Source organism: Condylura cristata, unplaced genomic scaffold, assembly GCF_000260355.1.
Source record: "Condylura cristata isolate star-nosed mole 26May11 unplaced genomic scaffold, ConCri1.0 scaffold00022, whole genome shotgun sequence".
NCBI lineage: Eukaryota > Metazoa > Chordata > Mammalia > Eulipotyphla > Talpidae > Condylura > Condylura cristata.
This window is the reverse complement of record NW_004567123.1, coordinates 8,849,418-8,872,970: the sequence shown is the minus strand read 5'-3', so window position 1 is coordinate 8,872,970 and position 23,553 is coordinate 8,849,418. Positions and strand designations below refer to the sequence as shown.

Here is a 23,553-nt window from a genome sequence, read left to right as displayed (position 1 = left end):
ACTGCCTTCAGGGTTCTCAGAGTGACTGGGAACTGATTTGAGTATGCCAGAAGAGAGAGACACACAGGGAGAAACCCCAACTCTATAAATGAATACCTATTTCACCCCCCACTTCGATTTAAAACATTTCGTGTGCAAAATAAAAAAAAAAAAAAAAAAAAAAGCAAAAAGACTTCAAAGGCCTCAAAAAAGAAAATAAAATCTAGATAACTAGAAGAACTGAGCAGGACGCTGATCACCTTCTTTCTTAGAAATATAACATTTATAATTTTAGTCCACCCCAAGTTGGAGGGGATTGCTAACTCCTGGGATTTTCTATTGAAATCCTTAAAGGTCCACATTTTAGGAGTAAAATATACCTCTTATAACTGAGGGAAAAAATGTAATAGACCCATCTTAATAAAGCTACTCCTTACTCCATCACATCCTTAAGGGTACGGAAGATGGCTTATTCTTTTGTACATACACTAAGACTCCATATTAACTAATATATATGTTTGCATGTGTGTGTATTTACATATATTAGAACTGTTTAAATACAGTAAAGCCTTTACAGTACACCCAACATGATATGCCTTTATCAATTAGCAGAAAATATTACCCAGAGGTAATCAAAAATCCATGTAAGCTGATCGAGTTGACCCAGACATTGGCTTAGACAAGATCACTATATGTAATCTGTTAGGCATTTACATGTAAATATGGATAGAATGAGTGAAAAGATGAGAAATTTAAGGAACCATATGAAAATTGTTAAGGAAAAGAATCAAGTGAAAATTTTAAGAGCTGAAAAAATACCTGAATTTAAAAAGAAAAAAAGAAGTTAGAATAGCAGATTTAACAATTCAGCAATAAGATGATAAAAATTAGCAGAAGACATCAACAGATACTTCCAGAAAGAATATAGCTCATTAGCCAATAAACACTTGGCAAGATAATTAAATTAAAGAAATGCAAATTGAAATCACAATTAAATGCTTCTTTGTATCTAATAGAATTGCTAAAATTAGAGAAATTGACACCACCAAAGGATTCTCAAAACCAGTTTTTATACATTGCTGGGAGTATGTGTAAATTGTTATGATAAATTGAAAATAATATATATTAGTTCTTCATAAAATAAAATATATGCCAACCAATAATTTTATCCATAGGTATTTATCCAGTGGAAGTGAAGATTGCAGTCTTAAAAGTATAGTTAAAGGATATAGATTTATTCCAAATAGCTAAATGCTATAAATACTACAATGTCCATTCACAGATGAGCAGGTAAAGAATTATGGTATATTAACAATGGAATATTACTCAAGAATTAAAAAAGTAATGAGGTTCTAATACATGCAACAACACATGAATCTCCTAAGTATGCTGACTCTAACTAAAGGCTTATCAGTTATATCTTTTGAAAGAACCAGCTCTTAATTTTGGCAACCTTTTCTACAGTTTTCCTATTCTTTATTTCTTTGTTTCTGCTTTAATCTTTATTATTTACTTTCTATTGCTGACATATGGCTTAATTTGCACTTCTTTTTATAGTTCTTTGAAAGTTAAAATTAGGTTGAGCTCTCCTTTGTTTCTTTAGTTTTAATTGAGATTTAATTAGCATACAGCATTTTTATTTGTATATGTTGTGGAATCATTACCACAATAAATTTAGTTATCACTCATCACCACAGATTAGTTTTAATTTGTTTTCCTCACAACAGGAGTCCTTTAAATTTTACTCTTATAACAACTTTCAAATATGCAAACAATATTATTAACTATAGCCAACATGCTGTACACTACATTCCCTAGACTTATTTTATACCTGGAAGTTTGTACCTCTGACCACACCCATTTCATCCAGCCCATACTCCTGCCTCTGGCAATCACCAATATTTGTTCTCATCTGTGAGTTGCTTTTTTTTTCATTTTTGTCTTCCTCTCTATGACATAACATAAAGCCCTCAAGGTCTTCCCTGTTGTTACAAATGCCAAAATTTCATTCCTTTTAATAACTGGGTAATATATCATTTTTTTTATCTACACCATATATTCTATATCCATTCATCCAATTCAAAGACATTTAGATTGCCTTCATGTAAATGTAAATAATTGCCTTCATGTAAATAATGCTGCAAATGAAAGTGAAGATGGTCACATCTTTTCCCGGGGATGTTTTCATTTCCTTTAGTTAATTACCCTAAAGTGGAACTGCTGGATGTCTTGTAGCACTATTTTTAATTTTGAGGAAATTTTTTCTATGGTGGAAATTTATCTTATCACAAATATTGCACCAGGGTTCCCTTTGACACACATCCCCACCAACACTTATTATTTCTAGTTTTCTTGAAAATAAGCATTCTAACATGCGAATTATATTTCATTGTGGCTTTGATTAGCATTTCCTGATGACTAGTGATGTTGAGCATCTTTCATGTACCTGTTATTTGTATATCTTTGGAAAAAATGTCTATTCAGATATTCTGTCCAATTTAAATTGATTTTTTTTTGATATTCAGTTATTTAAATTTTCCTGTTTCTTAATGTAGTTGTTTATTGCTCCATACATCTTGTTAAAGTTGTTTTTGCTCTATGTTGTAATGCCATTTTCATTTGCTTCAAGATACTTTTTTTTTTTTTAAGATTTATTTATTTGTACAGAACTGGGGTACAGGCCAGAGATGCGGAGGGTGAGAGGATTCACCAGAGACTGAGTGGGGTGCAGAACAGGCAGATCAACAAAGTACACTGCTGAGGGGAGCAGCAGGGGGGGTCAGGAGAGGTCTGCTGCGCCATGTGGATCTCCTCCGGGGCAGGCTGGGATCGAACTCATGCAGAAGTGGCTTAAGCTTCTTTGTGCTGTGCTTTAACCCGCTGCGCCACTTGGGAGGGCCTGTGCTCAAGATACTTTTAACTTTCACTTAGTTTTCTTCTTGCATTCATTGTTCAAAAGAGTTTGGTTTAATTTCCATGTATTCTTGAGTTTTCCTCCATTATAGATTCTAGTTTTATATTTGCAGTGCAAGAAAGGCACAAAGCAGGTTTTCTATGATCTGGGCACTCTAATGCAGGAGGAGTCCTGGAACGCTCAAAGGCTGTTTTTCAGGCTTTTAATGATCTTTTCTACACCATTTGTAGTAAGATAACAAGGTACAGGGCAGGCAGATAGGGGGAGTGGGGACCTGAAGGCTGACAGCCTTCCTAGTCTCTTCCCTACCCCTGCAAATCTTTACTCTTTTCTCTTTGCTGGTCTCCACTGCACTCCACCACACTGTTTCTGCCACCACCCTCACAAGATCAGTGCCTTGGCTGGGTACACCACTTACGTATGCCCACACCACACTCCAGTGCCGCCATCAAGCGCGCATGTAAGACCACAGATGTCCATCATTGATGCTAATGGTGGGAGGGTGGAAAAACCTGATAAAGTACATTTACACTACCAAATTTATTGTGGTCAGTATGATTTCTGTTCTCTTGAATTCACTAAGACTTGTTTTATGGCAGAACATATAGTCTATCCAAAAAATGTCCCACATTTGCTTGAGTAGAGTGTAATCTATTTTGTTGGATAGAATATTCTGTATATGTCTGTTAGGTCCATTTAGTTTGTAGTGTTTCAAATCGTCTGTTTCCTTAGACTCTGTGTCCAGATGATCTACCTTTCCTATTAAAACCCCCACCACTGTTATAAATCCAAACAGTGGTCATCATAAAGAAAAAAAGATTAATTGTTCATATCTATCTAAGGTGGTGGAAGTTAACTAATGTATTGTTAATCACTTGACAATATTAAAAAGTTAAGTCATGATGCTGTAAAAAAAAAGTTGAGTGGAAGAAGCTGCTGTCTTGTGTGAAGTTTAAGATATGCAAAACTTAGCAATGGTGATAGAAATCTTGAAATTCCCGCCATCCCTAGGTGTAGGATGAGAACTTTTAGGCTTGTTGGAAACATTTTGTATTTATGTTGGTTTCATGCGTATTTTAAAACTCATCAAAACTTGTAGGGTGAGTTAATTGGGCTTTTTACCACACTAGCCTCCTATGGCTTTCACCTGCAGCCTTAATGGTGCTAACACAGGAGGCGCTTGGAATCATGGGCACAGGGAACGAGTCCCTAATTGTTTATTAAAGGCATCTGGAGCATAAGTGCATGCGCACACAGATGCGCACTTGCCTAATCATGTGCACCTGCGCCTAGAGGTGGGCTAGAAGGGCAATATCACTCAGAGGACGGCTATGAGAGAATGAGAACGTGTGATAACAGAGAGGGGAGGCCATGCGAGAGAATGCCAAAGAGAGCCCAGAGAAACACTAAATATTCTTGCGGGGTTAGGAGCTCGGTTGCCTGCCTGCTTCTAGGACCCTGCCTGCCTTGTCCCTGGTTGTCACACTGCATTCGAAGTGGGCAGGATACAGAGGGGGATGGAGCCACCTCCTCTCTCTGGGCACCTCCTGAGCCCCCCATGCTGGCGGAGAGGACATTGCTCACAATGGGGAGGCCTTGGACAGACACGGTGCCTGCTTGGACGCAGGACTGGGAAGTGAGTGTTCCCTCACAGAACAGCAAATGGAGTCCAGAATAAGCTTCAGGCACCATGGCAGCACAGGAGGCAGCCGAAATCCAAGAGCTGGGAGGAGATCTTAAGATGCTGCCAGGGCACAGGATGTGGACAAGGTCTGGAGCTGTGGGGAAAGACCTCATTGGGAGGAGGAGATGGCCTGTGAGGAGCAGTGCACTGCCCCTGAGGCAGCAGACTTTTCAGGGAGAAAGTGGACCCCTATCTGTTATTTGGAGCTCACCCAGTAGTGACACAAAGAGAAAAAAACCTGAGACTAACAACTCCCCAGAAGGCTGAGAAACTTTGGCAGTTTGATGTTATGTCTATGGTACCTGGCAGTGGACGGGATCTTTGCACACCCCAGGAGATGAAAATCAAGGGTGGCCAGTGGGTGTGTGTGGCCTAAAGCAGCCTGGGGGTTGCCTGACTTCCCAGGGCCAGGGATGGTGACTCTGTTTGATCAGCCAGAGAGCAGTGGAGACTGTGGAGACACAGCCCAGAGTAGCATTGGCCCTGTGGACAGAGTAGAGTGGGAGCAGGGGCAAGTGTGAGAGCAGCCCAAGGCTGGCTGATGAAGGCAGCCTTTACCAGCTTCTATGCAGCTATGCAGGAGATGTGTCCCCAAATCGCCAACTTAGATAAAGAAAGAAGCAAAAGCTAGGGTCAGGAAGTTCTGAGCTGTTGTTCAAATGGAGACAAGCCTCTTAAAATCACCTGTGAGTGATACCCTACTTGCTTCTGAATGAGGGTGAGGTGCTGAGAAACCTGCCTTTGGGGCATGGACAGTGAAAATGGCTTGTGGAAACCGCAGCCAAAGCTGGGACCAGAGAGAAGCCACAAGTGGAGTTTACTAACCACGTGTCCCCAATCTGGTTACAAAGGTTTGCCCTTAGTTAAGGGTTCTGCTTGTCATATTTTGGGCCTATGAGGGCTGAGTGTTGGAGTGACAGCAGTGAGTATAAAGTGAGAGTATAAAGTATGTATGTGGCTCCAATCTCAGAGTATACTTGGGTGTGAATGTGTTGTTAATATATGACTTATGGCTGGGACGACAACCAGAAGCCAGGAAGCCTGGTGGGTCTTTGTTTGTGACCGTTGATTGCTGTGAATGTATAGAATGGCTCCCCTCTCATGAGCAGTGCCTTCAGTGGTGAGCTCCCTGGATTGCCTGCTGGTGCCATTAAGTTGTCTTTTTAGTCCTAGATTGGTGCCCAGTGAACTGGGTTTATCACATTCTGTTTGTTTTGGGTATTCATGGCTACAGTGTTCAACATTCACCAAGGGAAACTTGCAAAAGAATGATGGGTAGATTGTATGGTGTAAAACCCCTGAGGGGGTGGATTGTAGGGTCGATGAATTAATCAGGCTTTTTGTGCCACTAGATTCTGGCTATCATCTATGGCTTGATAGTGCTAATGCAGGGGGTGCTTAGGGTCATGGGCACCTGATTTTGTGTACCTGATTGTGGACACCTAGAAGAAGCATGTGGGCATGTGTAAATGTGCACACCTGAGCCTAGATGTCAGGTATAAGAGGGCTGCCTCACTCAGACAGGATGAGCTGTGTGACCACAGACAGGCAAGGACTTCAGCGAACACTAGCAAGAATCCAGGGAAAGAGCATAAAGATTCGCAGGGGCATGGGTGCTCAGGGGCTGGGTAACCTCCTGAACCTCCTGGCCACCCTGCTTTGCCTACCTGTAGGCTTGCACTACAAAATTGCAGTATAAAAAATGTGTGTTTGATTACATGTACATTATATAGTATCTTTCTAATCCAATATTCAGTGAGGTTAAGTCAATAGCTAAAAATTGCACAGGATGGGGATATTTATGCCTTTGAAACTGGAAAGTTATATAAAGCAATAATTCCTTCATCCTCTTGTTTAATATTTACAAATATTGGCCTTTTTACTTTCTCAATACATAAAACAGAAGGGAAGGGAGAAAGGAGGAAGAGAAAAAGGAATAGTTCGTCTTCTCTTCCCATCTCAGGATCTACATGTATTTCTAAAAGACCAAACATGAGATAACTTTTATTTTCTTTCCTCTAGTGGATGGCTGTATTCACAGAGCAGCTGGCCCCTGTTTGCTGGCTGAATGCCGGAACCTGAATGGTTGTGATACTGGGCATGCAAAAATCACATGTGGCTATGACCTGCCTGCAAAATGTGAGTACTACTCTTTTGAAATCAGATGGATACTCTTACCTGTTTCATACTGCAAGTGCACAATTGAAAGGAATTCATGAAAGTGTAGCTATTTAATTGTTTTATATTCAGATTTGATATGGTGATGCATTGTTTTCCAAATACGTCTCATATACGTGTATGTGTATATACATATACACATGTATACATTACATATGCACGCCCACATATATGAAATGCTTAACTATAGGTGGTTTTTAGATCTTTGATGGAGTGTCTCTAAAATGGGGGAAAAAAAGCAATATATACATTTCGGTATTTAAGTGCTGCAGAGTGACGGCTTCTGGAAATGATGCCAATTTCTTATCCCTTGTTCAGGTTTCTTGATTGTAGATGTGTTTCGAGCAAAGGAGATCAAAGTGATGTATTATGTTTTCAGCTGCCATGTAAAGGCTGATTGGCAATTACAGCCAAGGCATCTGTCACACTTTGCTTTCAGGAAAAGCCAGTGGAATGTGGTTGTCTGTCGGTGTGAAAATGTATTTGCTCTTTGAATGTGGAATAGTCAAAATTTCCATTATATTTGAATAAAGGGAAGTATTGTGTTTGATTGACCTTGTTGCACAGTCGTTTAGCCAGCTGGATGGGTTGATGTGGAATAAAATTACCAAGAGAAGCTCATTAAAGGCACAGGTTTTTTTTAAGATCACATAGTCTTCAGGACCTGTGATGGGGTTGATGGTAAAGAATGCATTGCGCCAGTAAGGTGGGCATTGATCTGCAAATTGGGACACCAATTTTTTATTCTATTCATATGCTTATGATACTGCCCAATCTTATACATATTAGGTAAAACTAAAGCTAGTAATTTTTTATCTTTGGTGGAAATTCTGGCTAAAAATGTTATAACACATTCTGAAGGATACTGATTGGGTGCTGTATTGATAATCTGTATAAGGATGGATTTCTAATGGATATTATGTAGGAATGAAGAGAACATTTATTATATTTTGTTATATTTGAGCATTTATAAAAAGTATTAAAATGTTATTTTTTCTTCATGAGTATTATAATAACTGCATTTTATTTTCCTGTTTTCTAGTGAAAGTATATCCTCTATATAATGTTTCATTTTCTTTTTAATAATGACTTATTTTCCTGTCTCTATTAGTGTTTTATTTTCTTGTGTGAAAGAGTTAAATCATGGTGCCAAACGACACCTCACTCCTACTTAGAATTTATATTGATATGAAAGTCTTTGTGTACAGTGGTGTTTAGAGTTGTTCCACCACAGATTTACAGACTTGGTGTAGTAAAGGTGGTCTCCTCTCCAGGATTATATGGCTCTGTTTACAAATATTGCTAGTTTTTAGTTTTTAACGTAAGTACTTATATGACAATGCTAATTGATATCTCCCTGACAACAAGATCATTTTTAGATTTGTATCTGTCCTAAATCAAGAGAGGAGAGCTGATGTTCGTTTACTCACTACTTGTTTCTCCTATATTTAAGACACATGTCAGACATTTTCAACCCTAGATCTGAAGCACTCAGAATTATCCAGAATCACTAAATATGACCAAATAAATGGTGGCTCTAGTGTATGGATCTACAAAATGATTATTTTGCTCAATGCACTTGCTCCTGTTGACTTCTCTCTAAATAACTTAGCTCCCCTTCAGTGTTAATCAATTGTTTTCAGGGTTTTCTAAGGCTTATAAATATTAGCCAGGCGATAAAATAACACCAGTACCTGTGCTTAGGAAATTCTGATGATTGTCCTTATCTTTGAACTAAGTTGTAGCTTTGTTTTGTATTGTGGGGCAGGCCTTTGTGAAAAAACTCTAGATATGGGAAGTTGATACTAGTCACAAAATCTGCCTGAAATGAGATGCTGAGAGTCTGACAAAATAATTAGTTTATTGCATGCTTCCCACTGGGTGTGTCTAATAAAACTTTATCCAACAGAAGAGAAATTACCAGCTAGAAAGTGCCATTTCATGAAAGTCACAAACATAGATTATTTGCAAATAGGTCTTGAATTTCTGTATATTTTAAAGACTATTGATTTATATTAAAACAGAAAGCAGTACAAAAAAATGAGAACTAGCTTACATTTATATACCATTTTATAGTATTGCCAGCAGTTTTACAATCCCTTATATTTTAAATTGTGTTTTATGAACACTGAAAGCTGTTTCTTTCTTATCAATTTGGATCACCATTTCAGAATCATTAACAATCCACAGATGTGCTTTTGTAGAGAGAAAAAGTGAAAAGGGAGCTCATTACATATTTCCCTTCCATATTTAATAATTCTGTGACAGTTTGACAGGAGAGACTAGTTACTATCTGTCCTCTGTGAGAGCAGGTTAATCATTATACGGTACTAAAGTCAGTCATCCAGCTACCAGTGATAATATCTTCATACATCAGCAATTTATTTAGAAAATACTATTTTCTAGGTTAGGGAGGAACTCAGTGATTTTGGATAGGTCTTTGTTTTTTATGCTTCTTAAATCAATGTATTCATAAATGTTCACATTTATATACATTATATTTGCAGTCTGTATTCTGTAACTCATCATGATTGGTGGAATGATAAACCTCAAATTTAGTAAATTCTTCACTACTTGGGTGGTTTGAATAATATATTTTGTTGTAGAATATTGAGTCATTCTTGACAAGAATATTTTAATACTTCCACCCTTCATTGAAGGCTACTGTTGAAGAAATGACTTTGGTATTGGCTAAGGACTTAAAATAATAATTCCTTTTGGAGATCTTTTCTTTTGCAATATTAAATTTTTTGGGTCCATATTAACATTAGATTTTTAGAAGTCTGAATATTTGAAGCATTCCTATCCATTCTACCACCACTCTGTTAGAGGCCTGCTTCATATGGAAGACGTTCATTCACCATTGTCATGGTCATAGTCTGATATCAATCTGGTCATATCTGATACAGTGTCTTCTAAATATATGCTGAATTCAAGTGAATGGATGAACTAGCGAGTGGGTTTTTTTTTTGTTTCAGAACTTTTTATATGGAAAATAAAATTTAAAAGTTTACTTCTACTTCTTTCTCTCCTACAATCCATTATATCCAATACTAGTAAGTTTATATTCCTTAGGATATTCAGAATCCTAGTTTTCCTCTATGGGGATCTGGGTGATGATTTAAATAAAAATATACAGGGATATTTAACTTTGTAACATCATATTCTGTCCTCTCCCTGGCTTTTTTTTTAAGATTTATTTATTTATTCATATAGAACTAGGGTAAAGGCCAGAGACAGATTGGGGAGCAGAACAGGCAGATTGGCGAAGTACACTGCTGAGGGGTGCAGCGGGCGGGTCAGGAGAGGTGTGCCATGCCATGTGGATCTCCACCGGGGCAGGTGGGAATCGAACTCATGCGGAAGTGGCTTAAGTGGCTTAAGCTTCTTAGTGCTGTGCTTTAACCCACTGAGCCACCAGGGAGGGCCCTCTCTCCCTGGCTTTTAAAGATGGCTTTGCAGATCTTCATTGTCTTTGCAATAACATTAACTAGAATTCTACTCATTTGGATTTCTGCCTCACCTACTTCAAATCCTTGCTAAAATTTGATATCACTTTCTCCTAACCAACTTATTTAAAATTACCAATTTATTTATAATTAATTATCTGTAGCACTTACCCTTCAAATATACTGTATCATTTACTTATTTGTTGACAGAGATTTATTTCCCTGCATCCTTTTCATTTACTACTGTATACATATAGCTTAGAGAAGTGTTTGGCTCAAAATATACTTGACTGAATATTCAAAACCTAGCTCTACTTTTTCAAAGTCCTTCAATTTTTTTTTTTCCTTAAATGCAGACATGTTAGCCTCTTCTTTTCAACAACATATTTTCAACAACAGATAATATAAAATGTTGTCTGAATTGATGACTATAGTATGGCTGTGCATGAAGTCTACATTAGGGGATATCTAGAAAATTGTCTGCGTTCCTTTCTATTTGTCTTCCAGACTCAGCTCAAATACCATTTCCACTATGAAATATTTTTTCCCTTGTCAACTCAGCTAAAAGTGACTTTTTTCCTTCAAGCTTCAGATTTTTGCATTTTAACACACTAAGGACATTTTTCACATTCTACTTTTTACTATTACATATGCAACCATACTACCTTGATAGCGGTCCCTTCTTTATAAATGGATACTAGAAAAATAGGTATCAAAAAATTAAACTTAGTTGATAATTGGTGATAAGTTGGGTATTAAAAAAAGCTATATTAATTTTTCTAAGAAATGATGGCATTAATGTTAATTACTGTGTTTTTACGTCAGGTTTTAGAATACATTGAATTCCAAAGTTCCTTGTCTAAGAAATTTACTCTCATTGTAGCTTTTCCTAAAAATGAACAAACAAAAATAAGCCACATCAATTTAAGGATTTTCAGCATAGCTCACATATCCTGTTTATTGAGAATCCTCCACTTTTAGGCTTTGGGTCTGAATAATCATCAAACATAGATGGGAAAAAAAAAAAAACCTTAAATCTGTGTACATAAAATGGTGGAATCTGTTTCTTTTATTCCTCCTATTTAATCTTTGGAAGACAGCAAAGATTAATACTAACATCCTACTCAGGTTTTCATTAATCATTTGAAAGGAAGCCCTAAGGAGAGACACCAAAGCATAATATGCTTGACTAGCATAGAGACATATGAATAAGAATCCTTATTTTATTCCCAGGTGCAATAATCAGAGGGTAGTAGATTAAAAGTTACTGTTGATAATAATTAGTACTTCTCTTGTACCCTTCATCAAGAAATCATAGTACTTTGAAACATTAGCTCATCAGTCCTTTTGAAATTCCTGAGGCAGTGACATGATAAATGATGATTCTATCAGTAAAAAGATTTTCAGGCATAGAAAGGTTGTACAGTGTGCTCTCAGTAACAAAATAAGTTCATATCCCTAGCTATGACAGGTGTTGGTCAAGCTTCTTTCTGTTTTGTAAATAAAATCATTGACAGTGATGCATTTTCATTACACATTGTCTATGGTTGACTCTATATGACAATTGAGTAATTGTAACATGGAAGTATGACTACAACATCTGAAATATTTATTATAAGGCCCTTTATAGAAAGTTTGCCAACTACTGGAACATGGCAATTCTTACTTTTATGAAGGAGGAAAGTGAGACTTAGAGAGGTTAAATAGTTATTGAATTTTATTTAATATGCATGAATAACTCAAATCACTGTTGGCAAAACTGAGACCCAAATACTTGCTACCTTTTTTTTGGGATGTCCTTGCTTATTATGCTAAGTACAACATTGCCTTTGGAGGACTATCAGATTTAAAGAGATTTTCAAAGCTACCTTGAAAGAAAATACCTGGGTAAAAAACACACACACACACACACACACATACACACACACACACAAAAAAAACCACCCATATTTCTCAAAAAAGGTGAGATGTAGAGAGGGAGTAAGTCTAAGTCAAGTCTCTCCATGAAGAGTTAATTTAAATGGTTAGGCAATGAATCTTTATTCTTTGCTTCCTCCAGTGATGTTATTTGTACGCTGAAGGGAAGACTGCAATCCTAAGGAAGTTCAGTAGGTAGTTCGTAAAGTGGCTCTGACTTAGCCCTCTGCAATGCATGACCTGATTTTCCTCATCATGGGCTCTATCAGCAGGTGTCTGATTATGAAGGCAATGGAGTGGGCATGCTGCTAAGAGTATGGTTGTGCCAGTCTTTGATGGAGACCTGAGGGCCCTTATGACCCCTTCTTTAATTAAGTGACTTATGTTACATAAAGAGAAAAATAATGGCCTTTGAAGAACATAAAATCATCTTCTTCCCTGAAGAGAGAGGGATTGTCCCACTAAAATCAACTCTGATTTGCTCACTTTCCCTAATGCAATAGGAATTTCTATTTGAAATCCATTTCTTCATATATCTCCTCAGTGAATCTCATGATGAACATGAAAGTAAGAAAGGCAGAAAGATTGCAATACTCTGTGATTCTCAAACTATTCTTTCTTCAGTAGCAACAGCAGCAGCAGAAACAGCATCTGAGAATTTATTAGAGGTGCATACCTATGGAATCAGAAGCAGGGTCAATACATAAGCTGCAGGTGACTTTGATGCACACTCAGTTGTGTGGGTCGTTGATTTAAACAGCGGTGAAATCCTAAGCATAAGTTTTGCCATCTGAGTCCTTGCCCTGCACCCTTTTTGCTACCTAACACCAGCAACATTTTGCATCACAGATTAGGAATTTACTTGAAAAGAATTCTGACACCCTCTTCTATTTATTTATTTATTTATTTAGGTAGCATTTTCCTTTGTAACATTTTGTTAGTGGTGATACATGTATCTGTTTTCTTGTGCATTGCTTGTCTTCTCAAATGGATTAACAGTTTGAAAAGTCATAAGGCCTCATCAATTTCTGGTATTCTTAGCATCTGACAGAGTACCTGGCTGAGAGCTGTTATTTCTTGATATATTTACTGTAAAAATTAATGAAAGTCTTTGTCAGTCATCATTGTATCTGCAGGAAACCAACCAAGAAGACATTGCTGATAGGGCTTATGATTCCTGAAATCAAGTGGCAGTGCTAGTCCTGCTGCAACTTGAACGTTTCTATATCAAACATGCAACTTTTTCAAGAATCCAGCAGTAATAAAGCACAGGGGACAAATTTCACTGGCTTGTCCACATAGCACACTCATAACCTACAGTGGGACTATTCTCTTTATTCACATATTCATTCTCTTTTCTCCTCTCCTATTATCATAACATAGATTTCATCTTTAGCTTTGTGATTAAATAACTAAACAGTTATGATAGTAAATATTATCTTTTAAAAATGTATGCTTTTCTATATGTGGTATATTATTGACTAAATGTAGAATAAGTATACATGCTTGGTTTACATTATTTGATATCTTAACAGGCATTCAGAGGACACTGTCTATACCTTCTTATTCCTATGTGATCAATAGGTAATACCAGTGTAAATCAACTCTGGGTAATAATGTAAATAGGCTCTCAAAGGCAATTCCCACTGTGGAATAAGTAGTTAGCTGTGACACTGGCATTAACCACAGTGGGGGTAATCAGCCTTTGGATGTGTTTAATCAGAGTTATCAGCTAAGATTAAAAAGAGAGCCACTGTAGTGCAGGGATAATAATACTCGGAATTTAAAAGATGAATATTTGAAGGTGTTCTCATAAATTAAAGCCACCAGAATTGCTTTGAGCAATTTAGGATGCTTTGAGGACAGCACAAGCAAATAGGAAAGGTTAATCTCAGAGCCATAGTAGTTAATGTGCAGGAATTGCAGAATACACTGGAATAAGAAGTGGCTGCTGAGTTAAGTGAAGAATTTCCCCCAGCATTAAAATGCTCCCGGAGCTAATACTAACATTTATGATTTGATTAAAAAGTAGGTTCACAGAACAGTGTGTAAGTATATTAATTATCCTAATCCCACTACTTATTAATCACTAATCCCAAAGATTAAATATTAGACCACTTTATGGTTTAAATAGCGGCACTTCCAGCTGAAAATGCCCATGGTACCAAACACTGAGCTATAGCATAAAAGCCTGATTAAGGGTCAGGATCATTAAAAATATCAAGGTAGGAGGTCTGAAACTAGCAGATCCTGTTGTTGGTAAAGTCCCTGAACCTTTCAGCTTGAGCTTTCTAGTCCATGATGATTTAAGTCAAATAATACCTGGAGTTTATTAAGATTGCATACAGGACCATTTTATTAATAATGTAACACAGCACATAGAGATGGTACTATTTGCTTGTATATTATTTACCCCATTTGCCTATTCAACCAATGCCTATTGAATGCTTACTCTGAGATTTCTAAATGCAAATGTCCATGGTGAATGCCAAGGTCCCAGTTCTCTTGCCCATTGGTTCTAGTGGAGAGAGACATAATAAATTCTTTAACCTGAAAAAGTAAAGATCTCTGATAATGGAAGGCTGAGGAAAATGAAGCATGCTAATAGATCAGAGAGTGGAAGGATGAGGTGGGCCTCCTTGGAGGGGAATAATTTGAACTGAAAGCCATACTCTCATTTGGTAGAGTCATTCCAGATAGAATGAAAACACATTACCTTTCTGTTATAAAAGGGAAAATTCATCCTACCTGGTGTATATAGAGAGAGTGTCTATGCATTTTTCAATTTTTCTTCCTTGCCACAAATATTTCATTTTAGTGCTGACATATGTATAACTTTAATTATAGTCTAGTTACTGGAGATAATCGAGACAATACTGCTGCTGCTAGAGCTGACAGGCTTTTTGAGGATCACCTAATCTGAATATCAAATTTTATAGTTAAGGAAACTGAGGCCTAGGGAGATATTTTTCTCAAGGTCGTAAATAAGAAACTATCCAGAGAAACTAGATTTCTCCACTCACTCTCTTCTGCTCAAATACACTTACTGTCCCTCTCAGTCTCTTTGATCATACTAATTCTCTTACAGTATTGTATTTAACCATCTATTAAATGAGCTAATACATATGAACATACTTCTGAAATAATTTTAGAAATACTTTTATTTCATATAGTATTTTATTAGTTGTATTTTAGTAAGTAACAGTTGACTGTAGTAAATAACCAGTACACCATGAACTCTTATTAATAAAGTTTATGATAATCATGTTTCAAACATGAAACAGTGATTGGGATCTGAGAAAATGTGGAAGTCACACATTGGAATTCAGAATCTTAGATCATCTTTAAGACTCAGATATTTAGTCCTGCTTTTCCCCACTGTTTTGTCTTCAGAGAAAAGGGAAACACTTCAAAAGTCATTTTGAGAAATTCAGATGGCAACTGTATTAAAGTTAGATCCAACAGTTATTTGATATTTCTCTCCTCAAAAGGTAGAGTTTATTTCCCCTTCTCTTGAAGAGGAATTTGTTGACTCTTTTCTAATGAGTAAACTATGTCATAGTAATGAGGATTACTGAGATCAGGTTGCATAAAAACTGTGGCATCTTCTGTGCCTTTTCTTGTCTCTTTCTCTTTCAAGTTACTCTGTATTTGTTTTCAAATGCTGCCATAACAAACTACTACAGACTTGATGGCTTAAAAAAATTATTCTTCCGGCCCTCCCTGGTAGCGCAGCCGGTTAAAGCACAGCACTGAGAAACTAAAGCCACTTCCACATGAGTACGATTCCCGCCTGCCCCGGAGGTGACCACATGGCTTGGCAGACCTCTCCTGAACTGCCTGCTGCTCCCCTCAGCAGTGTACTTCGTAGATCTGCCTGTTCTGCTCCCCACTCTTCTCTAGTGAAGCCTCTCGCAGCCCCTGAGCCACTGGTACCTGTACCCCAGTTCAGTATGAACAAATAAATAAATCTTTCAAAAAAAAAAAAAGTATGCTTCCATAGTTCTGAAGACCAGATGTCCAAAATCAAGGTGTTCGTAAGCACCATAACTTTGAAGATTCTAAGAGAAAATCCATCTTTGTTTCTTTAGCTTTAGATGGTGCTGGGTTTTCTTTGGTTTATGACAGCATAACTACAAGCTTTTCTCCATCTTTACCCCGACTCTTTTTCTATTTTAAAAGTTTATTTTTTAGAAACAAATCTAGGTAAAATTGGTTTCCAATGTGGTAAACAATTTTGGAGAATAGTTTCGTAACTTCACTGGTGCCCTTTTCTTATAGGAACACTTGTCATAGGCTTTAGGGCTCTCTCTAATCAAGGATGTTCTCATTAATTATATCTCAAAAACCCTTTTTCCAAATAATTTTACATTTACAGAGTCCAGGACATAGATATGTCATTTGGGGTTCACCATTCATGTTCCTATCAGTTTCTCTGGGTAGAGTTAGCTTTCTTATGACAAAACCCTGAGAAGAGAAAAATCAGTTACACTGTTTCAAGGGAACTCAGCCTCTAAAGAGAAACCGAGGCCTGCCTTCAACAGTTTGAGCAAATCTTCTCACTTCACACTGTGAGCAAATCTTGCTTCATGTATATAGCAGATCTTCTGAGGTGTGCCAACAGCCATAAAAAGTGGCCTCAGGAAACATCCTCTGGTCCTATCAAGTTTTCAACTGTCTGTTGCCTAGCTGACAGCTTTACTGAAAGACCCTAATCAGAACCACCCAGTTAAACGACTCTTGAATTCCATATCTGCAAAACCTGTGAGATAATAAATATATTTTATTTTAAGGTATTTTATTGAGGTATTTGTTGAACAGCAATAATAGTACAACAACGATGAGCATCAACTTCATTAAGCAGAGTAAGAAACCCACTGACTTAGTGCCTGGGTGGCCAGTTTGCAGTTTAAATGAAAGGTGAAAGCAAAATAAAATGTTACATTTAATAAGTCATCTTAAAATCAACAAATACAACTAGTACCCTTTTACCATCCTCTGTCATAAACAGCACAATAGATTATGAAAATTGTTAGAATAGAATCTTCTATCATTTCTTATATTTAAAAAAAAATCAAAAAGTTTTGTTTAGATTAAAGAGAACTCAAAATCCAGCTCAACATTAGGAAGAAAACAGCACCAACCAAAATAAACAATTGAACCTTAATATTTACCTGATATTCTTAAGTGTTTTTTTAGTCTTTACACTTGCCGAATACATGCATTTTATTGATAAGAATTGCCATTTTTCAAATTGAGGCAAAAAATTAATTCAACTCCTGTTCTCTGTTGATTGATGCTGTGAGCTAAGAAAATCAGAGGTAACTTCCTATTCACATCTGTAGCTGTGCCCTTCTGAATCTATTTACTGTATGAGGTGGTGTGTTTCCCATTAGCCCCTTCACTTTTCAGAACCAACTAAAGTATGCTCCATTTCTAATCAGACACTATTTGTGAAATCCCTGTAATTTCCTAAGGCCTTCTGATGCTACCTTCTTTTTGTTGCTGATATTTGAGGAAAAGTTTATTCCCTCTGTGTTTATTCTGCTTAGTGAAGATAATCAGAAACAGCCTTAAATGTATTTTTGTGAATTCTCTTTCAAGTTGTGCCTGTATTGTATTTAGAGTCCAGTTATCTATTTGAAGTTTGTGGCTAAGCCCTGTGTTTGAAATCTCTGCCACTTTCAAACGTTCAGTTTCTTATTTTATTTTTTAAAGATTTATTAATTTTTGCATACAAGAGTTGGAGTATAGGCCAGAGGTGTGGGGGGTGAAAGGATTCAACAGAGACAGAGTAGGAGGCCAAACAGGCTGATCTACTGAAATGCACTGCTGAAGTCAATTAAATATAGACTAATTCATTACTTATGGTTTTATTCTGCTTAGTTTTATTCACAGCATCTTTTACAAATAAGATGGATGCATATCTGTCAAAGTATTTGCACCTAGTTATATTTCCCAGCTATAGAACACACAGTTGGCATTCTAGTGGAATCTTGCTTTATATCTGGTATTGTGGTTTCTCTGCTTTTTCTTTTTCTTTTTTTTTTTAAGATTTATTTATGCATACAGTACTGGGGTACAGGCCAGAAGTGCAGGGGGTGAGAGGATTCACCAGAGACAGAGCGGGGAGACGAACAGGCCGACTGACAAAGTACACTGCTGAGGAAAGCAGCAGGTGGGTCAGGAGAGGTCTGCCGGTGCCATGTGGGTCACCTCCGGGGCGGGGACCGATCTCATGTGGAAGTGGCTTTAGCTTCTTAGTGCTGTGCTTTAACATGCTGCGCCACCAGGGAGGGCCAATATCTGCTTTTTCTCTTAAATTTTTGTCAAGCTATTGGACTTATTGACTTGTGGCATAATCCATTTTAAAGATAGAATTTGGAGCTTACTAATGTTAGAATCAATCACCTGTAAGTACTTGAATGAATACCCCCTCTGTCTGAAACTTTCTCCCAATTATTACCCACATAAATGGCTAAGAGCATGGACTTTGAACCCCAATATGCTTACCACAAGTACAGGTTCCAGATTTGGCCAATTTTTGAAGCCTCTTTGTTCCTCCAGGTTGCCAACTAGAAATGAAGATAAGAATAGTTCAGCCCTCCAAAGATGTTGAAGAATATGGATTTAATATCTTAATGTCTATATAGCACTCAGAACTCTGCTTGCCTCTGAGAAAAAGCTGTACAGTGAGGTTATCTCTAGCTATTCTCAGTGAGGTTATCTCTACCATCATATAAAATGTCATCCCATCACACTCTATCCTCTTGTCCTATTTTGGCTGACAATACAGCCTTTTATCATGATTATTTTGTGTCTTTATTGGTTTATTTATTGAATGCTTACACTTTCACTAGAAAGTAATCGATGTGAAAGTAGGAACTTGTTCATTGTTATTATACAGCCTGGGAAGGTATCAAAACCATTTGTGAATGAATAGATGTATGTACATAGGGAAATTTTAGTTTAATTACATGTTATTATTATTATTATTTTTGTTTAATTACATATTATTAGTGATAAAGCTATTGGAAGAACCAACCTATGAGTACATTTAGTTTCAGCTTCTGGTCATTCAGCTTCCAGTAACTTGGTTAATAATTGTGAATAACCCAGGAAAAAAAATGATATATGAGGAAGTCAAATTCATATTGGATATTTGATATGTCTACCAATAATCTTCTATGTGTACTGTGTACCTCGTTCCTATTTTTCCAAACTTTATCATTTAAGTAATAATGTCAGTGTGAAATAAAACAGAGAGGAAAAGATTTAAAGAACTTTAATAGCTTGGGAACCATGTCCTGACTTGCCTAATTAAAAGCCAGTGGACTGATAGTGAAGTACTTTCCCATTGATTTAGAGTTAGATTTAAATATTATTTACAAGTTTTTTATTTACAAGTTTTTTATTGTTAATACTCATTAAAGTAAAGTGATAATTTTATGGATTTGAAATTGGTAAGACTGACTTTCAGATTGAGACCACTAGCCCCAATGTTTACAACTTACATGTAAATGTATTAAAAGGGGAAACATTGATGTGTGTTTCCTCTGTGTTCAAACAGTGCATACTTTATGGGAAATAATAAAGCTTTACAACTTGTTCTTCACAAATAGTATGCTAGGGAATTGCAGTAACATGGAAATCTATATATTATATTGTGTCAGTGTGATGTTGGCTAACTCCCCCTTTTTAAGCTCCCAAAGTTAATTGCCACTAGGGGTAATAGAAGTAAATAGCATGATACACTGTAGTTAGAGAATATCAATTTGACTTAGCAGAATTTTCTTTTACTACAAGGTAGTTAGTTTTCTGGCCACTAGACATTCACTATTAACTCTAATTTTTCCAGAATGGGTGAAAGCACAATTCACCATATCAGGTCTTTAAGAAAATCTGACTTGAAGTTTCAGAACATACTTACAGTTTCTTGCTAAGGAATAATCCCTGCTTCTACCTATTCTCACAGTCTGCTCTGAGAATTTTGCTTCAAGTAGGAGGAAAAATAACCGTTGGTGTGATGTTGGTAGAGGTAATATAGGACATGAGGAAAAAAATACAGTCATCAACTAGTATTCTAGTAGAAATTTCCCAGTCATACATACATCTTCTCCCAGACCCTTTTCAGAAAACAGCTAGATGTCTAGTGAGGGCATTCCTTGAATCCCCACTCATAGAATGTGATTACACACCCATTGAAACAATCCTTCCTGTCTTTTTATCCATCTATTTTTTAGATAGTAATTTAATTGCCCATTCCAATTCTCTACTAATCTATTACCTTGAGGAAGACACCTTTCTGTTCACTGTTGGCTTCATATTCTGTAAAGTGTTTCTATCCCTTGCTATAAAGAAGTGTGACTGGTCCAAATTGGTACTTTATCTTCTTTCCTAGTTTCTGTTTGCACCTATCACTGCCTTAGCAAAACTCAGTGTCTATTCCTATCAAGACCCATATAAAGTGCCTTGGACTACCTGCTGAAATTTCACTTTCCAGCTATGTTCAGAGTATTCCGCAGGGAAATCTGCCATATGTCTATCTGCACCCTCTGTCTTTTTTGTTAGCAGACAGAGCATTTTTTATTGGCATGTTGTGCCTCAGAAGGTGTAAAGGGATATGTCTAAATTAAACCCATTTCTTTATTGCTATAATACCTTTATAATTACTCATTAGATGGAACCAGGTGGGTACCTTAAGTTATTACATGAGTGTATGGGTATATCTGCTCATCAATTCTAGTCACGTCCTGAACCCCAAGGTGGGTTCTTCTGATGAGTGTTGATATGTTCTATTTTAATGTACCCCTCCTATTCCATAGTGATTTCAAAAGGATTTTGCTCTACATGGGCATCCCTTTAATAGGCCACTTTCCCATTACCCTCCTGCCTGACCATATGGCAGAACCATTTGCTATTCATGAATCTGTAAAACCCAAAATATAGGGGCTCAATCATAAAACAGCATGCAATTCATCCCAACTTTATTTGTTTTTACTTTTTACTATAGGAGTAGTGGTCTTCCAAACAGGATGCTGTATATCCATTTTTGGAAATACAAGCCAAGCAATTTATGTTGGTCAGTTGAGAAATGTTTAAAGGTCATTATCAAAGTGATGACAAAATTATGTGGTTCCTCATACCACATCTAAAATTATTGTAGGGGAAAATAGGCTTCCTGCTCACGATTAGGTCCCTTTTCCTTGCACCCCATGGTAACATGATCTATAAGATCTTTTTCATGAAGGAAATTCTCTGGGCACTGCCCATCCTGTGTTTCTCTAACATCATTCATGACATCATGGATATTTCAGGCTCCAGGTTTATTTTATATCCCTCACATTTGGGGTTAGTTTCAATTAATGCCCAATAGCTAGCTACTATGTTTTCATTTTAGGGAAATTTTCTAGTCCAAAGTCATAGCAGCTATCTATGAAGTACTTTTATCATCATTCTCAGTTTGTGCTCCACATTGAGCATTCCCACAGAGAATTTATCTTTATCAGTACTCCAAATTCTAATTTATACTGTGTGGGCCCAGGCAGTCTTACTCTTTCCTGTTTGGTATGTCCAATTAATAATGTTTAATATGTAGACCAACATGCCTTCTATTTTATAATAGTGGGTAGGAGAATCATTCTCCAAACAGGTGCAATATCCATCCTCACACAAATACCTTTGGGTAAAAGAGACAAAAACATTTTACATAAAGCCTGTTCAAATATACCAATTTCCTGTCAGAATTTCATCTTAATCCCATCGATCCTTATCTTCCTAATGGACAGTGCCATTAGGAATTTATTAACAGGTTTTGGTGTTACCATATAAGGTGGGGGAAGTGTTGCCTGGCCAGACATAGCATCTATTTCCATAAAACTTCTCATCAAAGAGACACAGATTTGTCACATAAAGCCCTTTAAAATATACCAACTCATAGTACTATCAACCCTTACATTTTTACATTCTCTCATTCTAAGCACAGTCCACTTCAGGATTTCCTCCTTGGGTTTTGGTGTCACAGTGCTTGGGGCTTCCTTATCAAGGACTTCCAGTAACTTCTCTTCCCTCCAACCATTTATTTTGCTCATTTATATACATAAGAATTCTGGTCCCCCAGCTGGGCATTGAAGCAGGACCCCTGGCCCTTTGTCAACCTTAGTCTTGAATGAGCTTTCTGCCTATTGTTGCATGTGATTCTGAGTCTGATTTCTCATTGTAATCTTTACCTTCCAACTGGGGTACAGGCCAGAGATATGGGGGGTTAAGAGGATACACCAGAGACAGAGTGGGCAACAGAACAGGCAGATTGACTGAAATAACACTGCTGATGGGATACCCAGGCAAGGCAGGAGAGGTCTGCTGCATCATGTGGGCCACTTCCCTGGCCAGCGATGGAACTCGTGCTGCAGTGGCTGTGGACAGCCTCATAGTGCTGTGCCTTAGCACCTTTTGCCACCAGAGAGGTGCCCCTTCCAACTTTTTAATTCCTCCTAACTTGGCTACATATATCAGACTTGTTTGGGGCCCTTTAATATTGGAGAGTCAGGATGGAGGCCTTTTGTTCTACCCAGCCTTGAGTAGTGCATTATTAAGACTTTTTATTAGGTGCTTTATTAAGACCTAAACTACACTAATATCTATTTTATTTATCCTATTTCTTAATAATTAGCTAACGATTACTACTGCTGAAATGAGTCCCTTGGCTCTCCCTTTTGTTTTCCCTGTGTTTCATCGATGTTGCTATCTTCACCTTATTTCTTAATAACAGTTTAAAAATATCTACCCTACTGAGACAAATTCCTTGATTTTCCTCACTTCCACTTATTAACTAACCTGATATTTTTACTAACACACTCAAGAGCTGTAAGAGAAAGCTGAGATAGCAAATTTAGTAATGCTGCTTGAAATCTCGCTTGATTTTTTGCAGTGGTAATGTTATATGGGATGTCCATGTAGAAGGAATTCTTTCTCAGAGTGTTTTCCATTACCTGAGTAATAGGTAAATGTCCCACTGATCACAAAGGCATTTCACATGGCTTGCATATGAGGCATATAAACAGCTTCAGCAAGAGTTGAATAGTTCTACCTCTCAAAATAAACAGACCTTATAGTAGATTTTATACAGTCTATTGAGCTGCCTATTCCATTGAGAATAACCTGTTTCTGGATCATATGTATCCTTCTGTGTTTGTTCCATATTGAATCATGAATCCTTTTATCAGAGCAAATACCCTCTTTCACCTGCTTTATTGAAAACCTAAAATAATGCCTTAACTAGTTCTTTATTTGCAGTCTATTAATGTTTCTTACAGAAGCTAATGAAAAAAGTTCTCACAATGGCACATTATACCCCTTGATTTTTTTTTTAAGATTTATTTATTCATACAGAACTGGGGTACAGGCCAGAGATGCAGAGGGTGAGAGGATTC

General features: G+C 37.1%; 1 protein-coding gene across 1 annotated transcript in view; it reads left to right on the top strand.

Moving 5' to 3' along the window:
* Positions 1-23,553, top strand: part of MACROD2 (MACRO domain containing 2) — a 1,662,610-nt gene that overhangs the window by 495,892 nt on the left and 1,143,165 nt on the right. Inside the window, 1 exon segment of the mRNA XM_012728257.1 lies at positions 6,600-6,716. Coding sequence (XP_012583711.1) covers positions 6,600-6,716 — 117 coding nt within the window.